Consider the following 13,798-nt stretch of genomic DNA (forward strand, 5'->3'; position numbering starts at 1 on the left):
TATATATATATATATATATATATATATATATATATATATATATATATATATATATATAAATAAATATAAATATATATATATATAAATATATATATCCTGAAGATGAGATGCAATATCCATGGCAGGTTCCCACATTACTACAAGTACAATCTTTCTAGCTCTTACATCTATCACATGTATGCCAAACACCATGCACTATTCAAACTGCACTGAAGAGAGAAAAAAAAAATCTCATCGTAAACACGCTGCTCTCATCGCTGTCTTTTTGGCCTTGGTTTTCTGTAATGCATAGGCACTGTTCAACCTGATGTCTCAAGACATTAAACACAAGACAGGCTGATCGCAACTACTACACAACGAAGGTGTGATTTTAGTGTAGGTCTCTGTGGCAAAGCTGCCCTCATCATCACTCTGCCTCAGTCCGCTCTTGCTCTTCAGAGAGAAGATACAGCGAGAGTGGGGCAGCCTGAACCGACATACACCACTCACACAAACATAAAACTCAAGAACACTGACGTCATGGTAAAAAACTGCAGCACTGTCAAATACTGTACACAACGCACATTCAAAGATCATGGCATTCAGTTGCTTGTGGAGTAATTCAAAGTCAAAATGCATCAAATCATTTGATATATAGAATTAAAAGTGCAATTGAATAAATGAAGGCTTGTGCTCCAGTTTCTCTTTACAAGTAAAGTTCCTTCGTGGCGATCACAGCTGGCAGATCGCTATGCTTTCACATAATCTCCAACCAAATGTTTGTATATTTGAAGTATTTGAAATTTCATAAGGCTTGGAACTAAAATATGAGGAAATGCTGTGATTACAGGCCAAGCGAATTACCTGAAGCAGTCCTTTCTCAGGCAGAGACAAACGGAGAAATGATCAGGAGTGGGTTTAAACACTGAAAAGGCCGGGACCACAGACACACACAATCAGTCTCTATGGTACATTTTCAGATAGTGTTGTGCTGGCTGTCACTTAAAGATGAAGGGCAAAGGGAAAAGGGCTTGTCCTCGGTCAGAGAGCTGAGAGCTCGGAGCACGACGTCGGGCATGTGATCTGTCAGCATCCTGGGGCTGATCAAAATACTCCGGAATGCCATTTCATTGGACCAATCTGCACGGTACCGGACCTGGGAAAAGCAGGATCTGAGGAGAACAGAACAAAAGACAGACTGGACACTTAATTTATGTGCTTTTCTCTGGAAATGATGCACACATCCAAGCAGCTGGATTGTTCATCTCATACTATAAGAATCTAAAATTATTTCCAGCCCAAAAAAAGGCTACATTTTATGAAGAAAAAATTAACACAAGCATGATGCAGAGAACACATGAAAGCCTAAACATAATTCATAGACTGACTATAAAATAATGGATGTAGTTTTTCTAATGTCCAGCAGGGGGAGACTCCTCTGGTTGCAAAATGAACTCCAATTCTATCTTAGAGAACAGCCCTCAGCTCGTTTGATTCATGCATGAACACTCTCCTGCTGAGTTTATGGTCTCAGTTACTAGTTTCAAGTCTTACTGAATGTAACATGATGTTTATTTTGTAAATTAATTTCCCAATTAGTGTCCAGAAGAATTCTAATGTGCTATACAAGGTGTTCTTTAGGGTGGACCAGCATTTTGATTGAAAGTATGCAGTGATCCTCGCTTCCACAGTGAGATCCACCCCATACGTGTGACATCTAGTTTTGAAACACTAACATGGTGACGGTGAAAATACTCAGCCCCAGGGTAGCTGGTCCCAAGAGGTTAAGTCAACAGACTTGCCAGTAGGTTCCCAAATTGCTTACAGTTGCTGGGGACATGAAGTACATAAGAACCGCTTCACCTTGGCCAACACTTGTTCAGTGAATCAAGAATGGGTCTAAAACTCTTGGCTTTTTTGAAGATGAATTACCTACTGTCACCACTTTTGGGCAAAAACAAACACTTTGCTTTTTATGGTAAATCTGGAAATCATTTAGAAATGAAAACATCTGTGCACCCACCTCCGTGTTGGTCCATCTTCTGTGATATGCAGAATGCGTCCGGGCAGGAAGAGAGGCAAGTGTGCAGGTGTGTGGGCGGGCGAGTCATCTGAGGCCAGGCTCTGATAGGAGGATGAGTGGCGAACGATCAGAGACTCCTCTCCCAGGAGCGGCTGGTTAAGCTCTCGCTCCCTCCTGTTGTCCATCTCAGTGGGACCGTCATCTGGGTCTCCCCCGAACAGCTCATACCAACATCCCCGCAGCAGGATGCGGTACTGCGATGCAGACAGGGAAAAGGATCCAAAAATCATGAGAGCGACTTAAGATATTCCCAGCTAGTGTAAGGCTATTAGAAGGGTTCTTACTTTGGGTTTATTGCAGTTTGAAACAATTTTCAGTATCCTTCTCTTCAGATCCTCCATGTTTGGAATGCTCAGTCTGGAGGGGGGGGCAGATTGGTTAAAGGTCGTCTGTGCAACACTTTGTGTCACACTTTTCACAGTTTCACCACAGCTTGGAGAGTGTTTGTCCATCACTTCAGTTCAGATTATGACAGTCCGCTGTGACAGGGTGAGAGGCGGGGTACACCCTGAACAGGTCGCCAGCCTGTTACAAGGCTAACACAGACAGACAAAGGACCATTCACGCTCGGGGGGCAATTTAGAATCACCAATGAACCTAACCCCACTAACTACATGTCAGTTAAAATAAGTGTGTGAGTTCCTCTTGTGTTCTCCTTCTCTGTGCCTGTAATAACAGGGCAGAGCCAAATATAGACGCTCCATCATGCAGCGGTCTATAATAGTCACAGCGCATTCATGCAGGCTTTTTGAAGACAACAGATCTTTGCACTGACACTCATACATGACCTTTAATGATCCACTGTGAATGCTGAAAATCTCTGTAACAAGGATCTACTCAGCATTAGCATACAATACATATCTGCTAGGAGCTCTAAATTTTACACGTTTTAATCCCTAAGAAGTATATAATTAAAGAGCTTCTGTGTTACCTGGGAACCAGATCCTTTCCCAGCACCACCGAGACCACAAAGTCCTTGGAGTAATCAGCTAAGGCTTTACTGCACAGAGAGGATGCAGAACAGAAAACACGGTTTTCATTTTTAAAAAGGGTCCCATAACTGGCAGCATACGTGTGTGAACACATTTTCTATTTAAATATGACGCACAAATTACACAAGCTGTGTGGCAGAGCAGTATTTGCACTTGTACTGTTCTACTGCAGAGCTCAGATGTGTCCACAGCCAGCTGCCCACTGCTGCAGCTTAAAAATCAGTCCTGACCTCACACCTTACCTTAGGAGTCCCCCTGGTGGAGAGAATGCATAGCACTGCAGGGCGGGGAAGGAATTGCGCAAGAGAATAGCCAGCAGCGAGGCTGCACCAGCGCCCAGACTGTGACCGGTGATCACCAGTTTATACTCCTACAAACACACAGTGTAGATTCAAATAGGGAGAAAAGGAGATGACTGGGTTATTTGTAGATTGTTCCTATTAATGTACAAAACGAGGAAAGAGCACTAAGACAGTTTTATGACAATTCACAGGAGAAACCTTCAAAAAGTGCTTTTTAGGTTAATTTTCAAGGTTGATATCACCATGTAGCAAAGTCAATCAAAATAACTTTATAGTACCTTTTTGTTTTTTTTTTCAGCAAAAAGCCAAATATTAAATTTGAAATTCTGAGTACTTAAAGTAGTAAAACCATGCTGAGTTAGGGAGAATTATACTTGTACTCCACACGCACAAAGATGTGGTTTTCAAGTTTAACAGACACCTTGTGCTAATATCATGAGAAACATGCAAATTCTTGACAATCAACATGCCACGAAAATGTGGTTTTATCAGCTGGTCATTATGAGCATGTGAAGCTTAGCTGGTGCCATAAGATGAGTTCAGAGGGGAAGAACACTTTAAGTAGTCAAAACTGAATGCAAAGCATCATGGATCTGTATACGTGTAAAATGGGTGTTTCCACACGACTGTGCAACATGACAACCTGTTTGGTTGGAGCAGATTTGGCAGGCAGTGCTGTGACTGTTTTAACTGACCAATCCCACATGGTGATAGGACCCCTGGGAGTTCACCCATTAGTGAAAACAGATCAAACATCCAGGATACCAATGCTTCACTGACATTAAATAGGTACAGTTTTGATACATATCCCAGGATACCAATGCTCAGAGTTGGTTATGGGGAAAAAAAAAAACACCTGTTTTTCAGCCTTGAAAATTTCCTGTTGATATCTCCTGTGACCAAACCACAAGGGATCAAACATGCTGGAAAATGATGCAAAAGGCACAAAATTTAGATGCAGTTTTATTTATATAGCACCAACTCACAACAAGAGTTGCCTCAAGGTGCTTTATATTATAAGGTAAAGACCCTACAATAATACAGAGAAAACCCCAACAGTCACAACGACCCCCTATGAGCAGCACTTGGCAACTGTGGGAAGGAAAAACTCCCTTTAACAGGAAGAAACCTCCAGCAGAACCAGGCTCAGGGAGGGGGGGTCATTCACCAGGAGGGGGGGGGGGGGGGGGGGGGGCTCGCTCAAGTTTCTGCACTGAAAAAAAACAAACACTACTGATTCTGAGGGGGTCCAGTGAGACACACTGACCGATCTTTCATGATCCAGCTGTGATGTAACTAAAAAGAAACTAAAGCGTGACTGAAGCGCAGCCTCTGGCCCGGTTACATTTCTTACCGGCGCAATGGAGAAAGCCTGGTTCAAGATGCCATCATTGACCAGCCTCTTGTAAATGTAACCCGCTGCCTGGCTGATGCCCTGCAGGAGACACAGTCATCTGTTGAGTCTGGTGGAAAGCTCAACAAAGACAAGCTCGGACAGCTGTATTTAAAGGGATGTTCACCTTGTGGGCGTAGCAGGCTCCAGACACCCCCTCTGTAGGCAGGTTCTCACATTCAGCAGACAGGTCTGTGAGAACATCCTGCAGGAGACATGGATTCAACATCAAGTTCAAGTCTCGTGTGGATAAAAATCACTCAGCTCCTTCCTGAAGCTTCAGACTCAAAAGAAGAAACGTTAAAATATTTCACAACCAAATCCACCGTTTCACCTTCGCTCCTCATGTGTGGGCACGTAATGATGCAAACACACCCTCTTTTCACTTCCCCCTTTCTCTTTTTTTTGTATGAGTGATATTTAAACTGAATGTCACACGGCAGCAGATGGACCTATATTTATCAGTCTATTCTTTCAGTTACCTTTCACTCAGTCACACAAAAAAAAGAGGGAAGTGATTCTGAAGATTAAGAGAAAACAAAAGGAGAGACAATAATGTCCTGACTGTTAACTTCATGCAAATCCATTTTGGATTTCGGTGTTTTTTTTAATGCTTTTTCTTGTCTGGCCGAACAATTCCAACTTTCGATGCTTATCCGTGATCTGTTCTGCGGCCTCTATGAGCTGCGTCAGCATCACATGACCCGGTTCTCCAACTGTGTGGAGGGGAACCTAGAGTTTGTAATGGATCTCCAGAGAAGAACAAGGTCTAGCTGTTCAGCCTGTGTACCGGAAGCGCCACACACAGATCAGTCTCGACCTTCAAATCATCACCATATTATTGTATTGTATCTCCAAAAAAAGATCTCTGAAAGTGTCCTGTGGTATAAAGCAATGAGACAATGGCAGCAGATTGGTGGAATTTGAGTCCATCTGACAGCAGATGAGAGACTCACTCGAGAGCAGCATCAAAGCTGCCAGCAGGGACACACAAGACAGGACAGCCTGGGTCCAGCTGGTTAGCATCAACTGTCCAAAAAAACCCCAAAAAAACATCCCAACTCACCTTCAGTGAAAGAGTTCCTCTGACAGCCACCAGAATAGCCTCCCTCTTATGATCCAGAGCCACGAAGAAGGGGATCTCATAGATCTGCAATACACAACGTGTGCTTAGATGATACACTGAAGACAACTGTCTGAATCACTGACACGTACGGCCGGAGATGACATTTAATGCTTAAACCTCAGGGAAAGTATTTGGGGAGGGAGCTCCCACCTGGTTGTGGAAGCTGACGTGGATAAAGTCTCTGTACTGCAAACCAGTGCTCTGCAGGATGGACGAAAAATGGCACCCCAGGTGGTCGCCTCCGACAATTTCGTACTCAGCTGTGCGACTCCTACAGCTGATAAACACGCACACGTTTGGATTTGAGTTACTGGTCTCACCACAGGTTCCACTGATTCCAACACACGCAACACCTTACCAGTCTCCACTGAGTTTGCAGGGTCCGGTAAAGAGGTTGGAGTAAATGTACAGTGGCCAGCCGTAAGCCGCCGCAGCAAACTGCATCCAGTGGGCGGCTTTCTCCAACTCTGTCTCCAGATCTTCTCCCTTGAAGTAGTAAAAGACAAATAAGTAGGACTCTGCTTCACTGGTTTCCCAGCAGTCTCCTGTGCGCTCTGCTTCATCTACATGAATCATGACTTACTACTGGAGAGGAAGGGCTGTGAGTGACTACGACCTCTGGATCTCTGCTTCGCTCCATCTTATCCTGCTCCTGGTGCAGCAGAGCCAAACCGGCTGCTATATCACTGGGAACCAGATCTGTGTCCTGGAGCATATACATCATCACAGTGTCAGTAGAAATTAGATTCTACACAGCTTATTTTAATGTTAATTACATTCTTTTTTTTCTGCAGAGTTTTACGTCTCTTACAGAGAAGAAGCTGCCGAAGAGCTGAGCGATGCTGGAAAACGCTGCCCGGTAGCTCTCGTCCTGCGGCAGGCAACAGCACAGCAGCCGCAGCCTGTTCTCCCACACTTTGACAGCCAGTGAACGAGCGGTGGATAGAAACTGGGTGCCCTCACTGCTCTCCATGTCTCGTACTCCCAGCGGCTCCATGGCAGGAGGCTGAGGACGGGGGTTTCCTAGCGGGTCAAAGACAAACACTACCCCCACGGCCGTGAACAGCAGGATGATCCAGCTGTTGCAACAAGAAAAAAAAAAAAAAAAAGTTTGATCAAAGCAACTTTAACTAGTTCAACAAACTGAAAACTTCACACCTGAACAACCGACCTGGCAACAACTGCTGTAATGACAGCACCCACTGTGGCAGGATCACAGCTTCGGCCATCATCGGACACCCAGACGGCTCCCAGACAGGCCCACACCAGCTCAGGGACGTACAGCACAGCTCGCAGGTACACCAGCGCAGGCATAGAGCGCCGCGGGCCGGGGTTTGTGATGGTGCCTGACGGAGAAAAGAAAAGATATCTGAAAATACATTTACACTAGAGACAGGTGGATGTTTAAAGTTTTCAAACAAACAAAAAAGTTGTTTGAAAACTTTCCAACAACTTTTTTTACAGGAAGTGAAGAGTTAACAGTAAAAATGTCCATCCAAAGAGCCAATCAACAGCCAGAGCACAAAACATGAGCTCATTATGCTGTTGCACTGATGCATGCAACAACATAATTGGCTCATATGTTTTAACTGTGTGGTGTCAGACATTTCTGATTATTATTGCAGTTAAGCTCCCCATGGGGCTGTGGTACCCATGGGTTCACCTCAGTACAGAGGTCAGTAGTTTCGCACACTAGTCTTTATTTTATTTCCATGAATATTTACGCACTAATAAACTTAAGGCATCTTTGCAGAGTGCTTCCCAGTCCACTGGCAGGACTCCCAGGCTAATGTGGAAGGCCTCATACCTACTAGATAAAAAGGCAGAAGATATGCCAATCACCTCGCCTCAAACTGTTCCCTGAATCGCTCTGCCCCACCTCTCCTCCTGCAGCTGAGTCAGAAACCACGTTCCACTGCCACAAATCTTTTTAACGTTTTTTTTTTAAGCTGTTTTAAACAGATTTGCTGGTGATTCTATACACACAGTTTTTATGTCCCAGTACATTGAAATTGTAGTTATGGCTCTCCCTGCATTCATTAGGAAAATAATGAATAACAAGACTAATAACTGCCTGAAGGCATCCCCACAATGTTTGCAGAGTGGCAGGACTAGCCAGTCCTGCTTTCCGCCCAACGCGAAGAAGGAAAGGCGGAACATTGGCCAGTTTCAGGAGAATTAAATCAAAAGATTCTCCACAGCTGTTCTGTCTCACATGTAGCACACAGCAGGAAAATGTCTGCTTCAGATGCATCCACGCTACTGGAAAAACTCCATTAGATTTAAATCAGTGGTTCTCAAATCCAGGCCTTGTGGCCCAGTGTCCTGTAGGTTTTAGATGTGTCCCTGATCCAACACACCTGATTCAAATGGCTGAATTACCTCCTCAGTATGCAGTCAAGTTCTCCAGAGTCCTGCTAATGATTTGTATATTTGATTCAGGCGTGTTGAAGCAGAGACACATCTAAAACCTGCAGGACACTGGGCCACGCATGCAGGGAGGCGGCTAGCAAGATGCCCACTCGCTAGCGGTGTCTGTTCACTGCTCTATTCACACATCAAAACAATCTGACATCATTTGTACTTTGTACTAGGAAGCTTTCTGGCAGAAGACCCACTAATATCACTGCACTGGACACTTACATGTTCACATGCTTCCTCACACACTGCACATAATGTCCCCCATACAGCCACCAGCATTAGCCAAGGATTGGATGCCTAGTTCCCCAAAGCAAACTGAGATCCTGTAGCTTTCCACACAGAGAGATCACCATGCAAGTTGGATGCTGGAAGGTTACTATGTTATAATAGTGTCAGGTGATAGACTATGAACACTAGAGCCTTTGATGTCTATGTGTTGCTTAGGAAGTGAAGCAACCGCTACATGCGATGCATATTGCGCTTTTAATGATTCATCAGAGAGCTGCAATGTTACAAAGGCTGCCAGAATAAGACAATCGTTAGCCAGATTTTCCATCAGATAAATCTTACACAAGGAAAAAAACAGGCTCATTACATGTTGCAAAAAAGTGCAAAACAGGAAATTACTCAAGCGGCACCACTGTAAGAAAAAAAAATCCTTTCTTCATTTAGATAGTGCTGCTCTGTTACAGTTCAGTCACTTTCAGGTTAAGGATAGCTTTTGTGTGTGCATTAAAGGGTGAACTTAGCTTTAAACAATTTCCCTCTTGTTTCTAAAGCAGCTGCATAAAGAAACAACAATCTTGCAAACTTCCTTCAGTGTCCTTTATTTTCACAGTACTGGTACTTGCCTACCTGTGATTTCTGCCCCTGGAAAACAAAAAATATGGTGCTTTTCTAGCTGTCTACATACCACCAAGCCCTGATGGATGAACCCCAACTAATTTACCTTGAGCACTGACGTAGACAATAGCGCACAGTGAGAGGATGATGAGTCCCAGCACAACCAGCAGTCCAACCAGGTAGCTGTGAAGAACTCCTCTCCCATTACAATCAAAGTGGCCCTTGTGATAAGTGAACAAGATCATGGTGCCAATCCACCTACAGAAAGACAACAAACCAAGTCAGTGAATTACATGACTTCGCCGAGTTAGGTAGGCTTAGACTGGCAAAGGTGTTTCAATTTATTCACGAGAGTAACCAACATACCAAAGTACGCGGACGAACAGCTCAAAGGAGCCCGGGAAGACCAGATCGTCGCTGGCTATCCCCCAGCGCCGACCAAACACCACCATTCCAGGCATTTTGCAGGTAAATAAGCAGCGATATCTCACTGAAGCGTGGACAGGCTTCTCTTGAGCAATGCAAACTTCACGTCATGCATGACTTCACTGACAGAGCAGCAGCCAGCCCTTCTGGCAGCGATCTTCACACACGAATGTCTCCCCCCAAATTCCGGCGTTGCATAATCATCCTAAATGAACTCCACCCTGATGCCCGTGTCCGCTACACCCAGAAACACTGAACTGTTGTAACTGCTTACACCTGGTTTGGCTAATATTACACCATGTCGCTAATGCTGTTGATAACGGCAGCCTGCTGGATGCTGCGTGATTAGCATTTAACCTTAGCTATAAAGACTGTAGCGCTGTCCCGACAACCTGAATGCAAATACCACGTGACAAACGCTACCTGTTTACTTAGTAATATATCAGGATAGTACTTAGTACGTCATGTCGCCTATTAAATGTTACGGAAACATAAATAAACGTAGGGTAGCAGCTTTGGTTTGTTTCGTCAGTAAAATTAGCTGTGTCCGTCCGCACGTCTTCCCAGTGAAACAGAGACAAATAAGAGTTCCGGTTTCTTGTTAATCATAGTGCCCCTTTTGAACAAATTGGTAATTTTATTTATGACTTTCCACATATTTCTATTAAACATGTCTCTCTTCTCTTGAGTGTTTACAGCTGAAGCACGGGTTTATCACATGTGATGAAGGAACTGGAGAGACTGGCCTTGACCTACCTAAGACCTCAAGGGAGGCTGTCATCCAGGGGACAGCTCTAGTTGGATAGCTTTTTTGTTATATAATAAGGTACAGTCGCTGGAATTGCCCATGGAAAAAAAATTATATTGAGAATAGCCCTGATGATTTGCTTGCTTATTTATACACATGTAAAGGACGTGTTTGCGTGGCGGTTCCATGGTGTAATGGTTAGCACTCTGGACTCTGAATCCAGCGATCCGAGTTCAAATCTCGGTGGAACCTGTGTTTTTTAATGTTTTCTCTTGCGAACATGCAGTCCAAACGTGAATGTAAAATAACAAGCATCGCACTAACCGTAACAGTACACCCTCATATATATTGCTCCCTCGTGGCAGCAGTAACAGAACGTCAGCTCGCCCGTGGTAAAGACGTCAGCCCAACATGGCGACCTCCATGGCGCGACGGTCCTGTGTGTTTTGCTGTACAGGAATAAACGCGATTAGGCAGCATGTCCCACCACTGAACGCTCTGCTGGGACACATGAGCAACACTTTACAGTCCAGTGTTAGTTACGGGACCCGTGAGACAGATGGCACACAGGTTAGTAAACTAAACACGAACAATTTATTTCTACTGTCGGCGGTATGAATACCCGGAAAGCTCCCTTAAAAACGGGACTGTTTGACCTACCGTTCCTAAATAAAGTTCAGTGAATGATTTCACGGTGTGTTAAATTTCATACCTGCAGTAAAAAGTCAGTCAGTAAAGAAGCATTGTTGTGATGTTGAATGGACATAGAAAAACACAAGTTTATTTTGACTTTTTCAGGAAGCCCAAGTGCACATTCCAGTAGGTATGTGTATACACTCACTTATATGTTAAAGATGTCATTTATATGTTGCATTAATACATATGGTCTTCTGTTGGGTATTAGAGCGTCTGACGGTATCTTACAGTAGAAGCAGTGGTCCTGGGGGTCAGCATGTCAATAAAGGTTATCAGAGTTTAATTTTATATGAATAATCAATGCTTTCTGGTGCACGATTAGTAATATAGTAATATAGTGCATATTAATAACATAATAATTTATCATTTTCGATCGACAGTCAGCACAAAAGCAGAAGTCCGATTCCATGTGCAAACAGCAGAATGGATCCCAGAAGATGTTCGGAAAAAAATCCTTGAGAAGGTTCGTTTTCTTGCTGATGCCATTGTTCATCCAACTTGTACCCATGCACTATAGTTGAGAGAAAATGCAGTAGTTCTTAAATACGTCCTCTGCTGATTTTTTCACCCCTCACTTTGAAACTGCGCTGTGCAGAACAAGAACCGTATCACTAAGGCCGGGGAGCTGCTGGTGACCTCAGAGCTGAGCCGGAGCCAGCAGAGAAACCTCTCTGACTGCATACAGAAAATCTCCACCATCATAGCAGAGGCCAGTGAGAAGCCCCATGAACCTACAGCCGAAGACATCGCTCTCAGGGCAGCCAGGTGCTACTTAGAGTATAGCAAAGTGGTTATTGATCTACCTTGATCGTAAATATGCCTAACTTTGATATGAAATGTGTTGTGCAGGTCAGAGAAGAGGAACAAGGAGAGACTCAGACAGAAGAAGATCCACTCAGTTACCAAGCAGAGCAGAAGAGTGGATTTTGACTGACTGATCGTTATGCTTCTACCTCCTATGACTGAGTGACCATATAAATTAATTCTGTGATTTTTTTTGTTTGTTTTACATTTTATTTTTATTGAGCATTTCCATATTGAACATTGGTACACAATAAGGGGAAATAAAAAGGGAAAGAGAGAAAAAAAGGGACCTAAAGACCAACACAGATTTATCAAACATTTAAGAAAGCCATCTGGCAAGAGGGGAATATAAATAAAAGATTCTATAGGGTTTTGGTACAAAGTTATGAATATTTTGCATAGAGTTCAACACTGATGCAGGGTGATTAATTGCGAAGAAAGAGTTTCCATTTTTTCCAGTATTGTTCACATTTTTCTGTAGAATCTCTAAGGGAAAAAGTCAATCGCTCCATTGCATAAAGTTCATGTATTACGTCCATCCATTCCGAAACAGTAGGTGGTTCCTCCTTTAATCATTTTCTTGTTGTGGCCTTTTTTGCTGGCTGCTTGCAATATTTGTAACAGGTCTCTGTCCTGTTTCGTCAAACCAGTTGGGTTATTGCCAAGATAGAATATGGCGAGCTCTCCTGCAGCTGTACCCCGGTGATCAGTTTAATGGTGTTAATCGCTTCCGTCCAGTAGGGGGAAATCTTAGGGCATTTCCAAAAAATGTGGAAATGACCAGCTGATGCGCAACCACATTTCCTCCAACATTTACCATGTTTTGGATTATTGCTTTGGAGTTCCTTAATTCTGGGAGTAATAAAGAATCTCACTACATTGTTTATAATGTGGTTAACATGTCTACTGTTGATTTTTTTTTTGTCTTTGTAAAATAAAATAAACAGTTTGTTTCATAAAGCATCAATAATGTTGGAGGTGGAGACTGCCTTTAACTAAAAATTAATCGCACAGTGTTGTAGAATGAAGGAACAGTACTGAACTGAGACGGAAATAGCACCGATTCTGCGCAATCTGCCGCAAATAAAAGCCTTTGACAGAAGAGCGGAAAAAAAAAAACATAGCAGAGGATGGTTTCGATCCATCGACCTCTGGGTTATGGGCCCAGCACGCTTCCGCTGCGCCACTCTGCTGCCACGGAAAGAAAACAGGTCTGTGTATCTATTCAACATTGCAGTGCCACAGTCGCTTAATATACGTTAGATACAGTCTAGTGTCTACTGTTGACTTACTGACAGAAGCGTTATTTATTGTAACACTGGCGTATCTATGAGCACCGTCGCTTTTACCAATTGCATTACCAAAACATTCGTGTTTTGGGCTCAGTTTCCTACACGAGTATGCTCCGAAATGCTTAACAGATAACTTCACTTTATTTAGCTTCCAGTCTTAAACTCGACTGGATACCAAAAACGCTGCTATTGTTTCTCAACGTGTCTTAAAATCTTCTTGTCGACAGCGTCAGAGGCAAAACACGACCACGAAGGGACTCGAACCCTCAATCTTCTGATCCGAAGTCAGACGCCTTATCCATTAGGCCACGCGGTCAGATTGACAAACAGAGACCCGTTTGTGGACAAATACACAAAATGCGAACAGTCGCCACAGACCTGGTGTGTTTCAGCTTTCGCTTTCAACGACAAATGAGGGAAAACCGTGTAGAAGAACGGTGTTTTCATCCTTCTGCTATTGTCCCAGAAATATCAAGTTGTGTAAGTATAGCAACTGTTCTGGTGCTGAATGACGACAAAACATGGTGGATTTTCCCGAAAAGTCATTTTTTATCATTATAAGTGAGCTAAAAATGTTTAGTGAAATGTGCATGCTCTTAAAGATTAGACCAACACTCTAAACTTCTCTAAACTCTTTCCATGACGAAGTCCTCATCTTTAATTGTTACATTAGTGGTTTGGATTTGAATAGCT

The 13,798-nt window shown here is 43.4% G+C and overlaps 2 protein-coding genes and 2 non-coding genes across 4 annotated transcripts; 2 read left to right on the forward strand and 2 right to left on the reverse strand.

The window, feature by feature from the left end:
* Positions 1–101: 101 nt before the first annotated feature.
* On the reverse strand, positions 102–10,116 carry daglb (diacylglycerol lipase, beta). Its single transcript, XM_030755877.1, has 15 exons — positions 9,506–10,116; positions 9,246–9,397; positions 7,047–7,221; positions 6,687–6,954; positions 6,459–6,581; positions 6,234–6,361; positions 6,026–6,152; positions 5,816–5,899; positions 4,877–4,954; positions 4,711–4,791; positions 3,297–3,424; positions 2,994–3,062; positions 2,347–2,419; positions 2,003–2,256; positions 102–1,151 (listed from the first exon to the last, which is right to left on the reverse strand). The coding sequence occupies exons 1-15, from the start codon at positions 9,598–9,600 to the stop codon at positions 956–958; spliced, it is 2,031 nt and encodes a 676-aa protein (XP_030611737.1). The 5' UTR covers positions 9,601–10,116; the 3' UTR covers positions 102–955.
* Positions 10,117–10,493: 377 nt separating this feature from the next.
* Positions 10,494–10,565, forward strand: trnaq-cug (transfer RNA glutamine (anticodon CUG)). The gene has a single exon. It is a non-coding gene; the product is annotated as a tRNA-Gln (tRNA).
* A 141-nt stretch (positions 10,566–10,706) lies between these two features.
* LOC115798611 (peptidyl-tRNA hydrolase ICT1, mitochondrial) lies at positions 10,707–12,715 on the forward strand. Its single transcript, XM_030755513.1, has 6 exons — positions 10,707–10,883; positions 11,112–11,136; positions 11,218–11,277; positions 11,390–11,472; positions 11,605–11,774; positions 11,859–12,715. The coding sequence occupies exons 1-6, from the start codon at positions 10,725–10,727 to the stop codon at positions 11,941–11,943; spliced, it is 582 nt and encodes a 193-aa protein (XP_030611373.1). The 5' UTR covers positions 10,707–10,724; the 3' UTR covers positions 11,944–12,715.
* A 633-nt stretch (positions 12,716–13,348) lies between these two features.
* trnar-ucg (transfer RNA arginine (anticodon UCG)) lies at positions 13,349–13,421 on the reverse strand. The gene has a single exon. It is a non-coding gene; the product is annotated as a tRNA-Arg (tRNA).
* Positions 13,422–13,798: the final 377 nt, after the last annotated feature.

This window comes from Archocentrus centrarchus, chromosome 19 (genome assembly GCF_007364275.1).
Source record: "Archocentrus centrarchus isolate MPI-CPG fArcCen1 chromosome 19, fArcCen1, whole genome shotgun sequence".
Classification (NCBI taxonomy): Eukaryota; Metazoa; Chordata; class Actinopteri; order Cichliformes; family Cichlidae; genus Archocentrus; species Archocentrus centrarchus.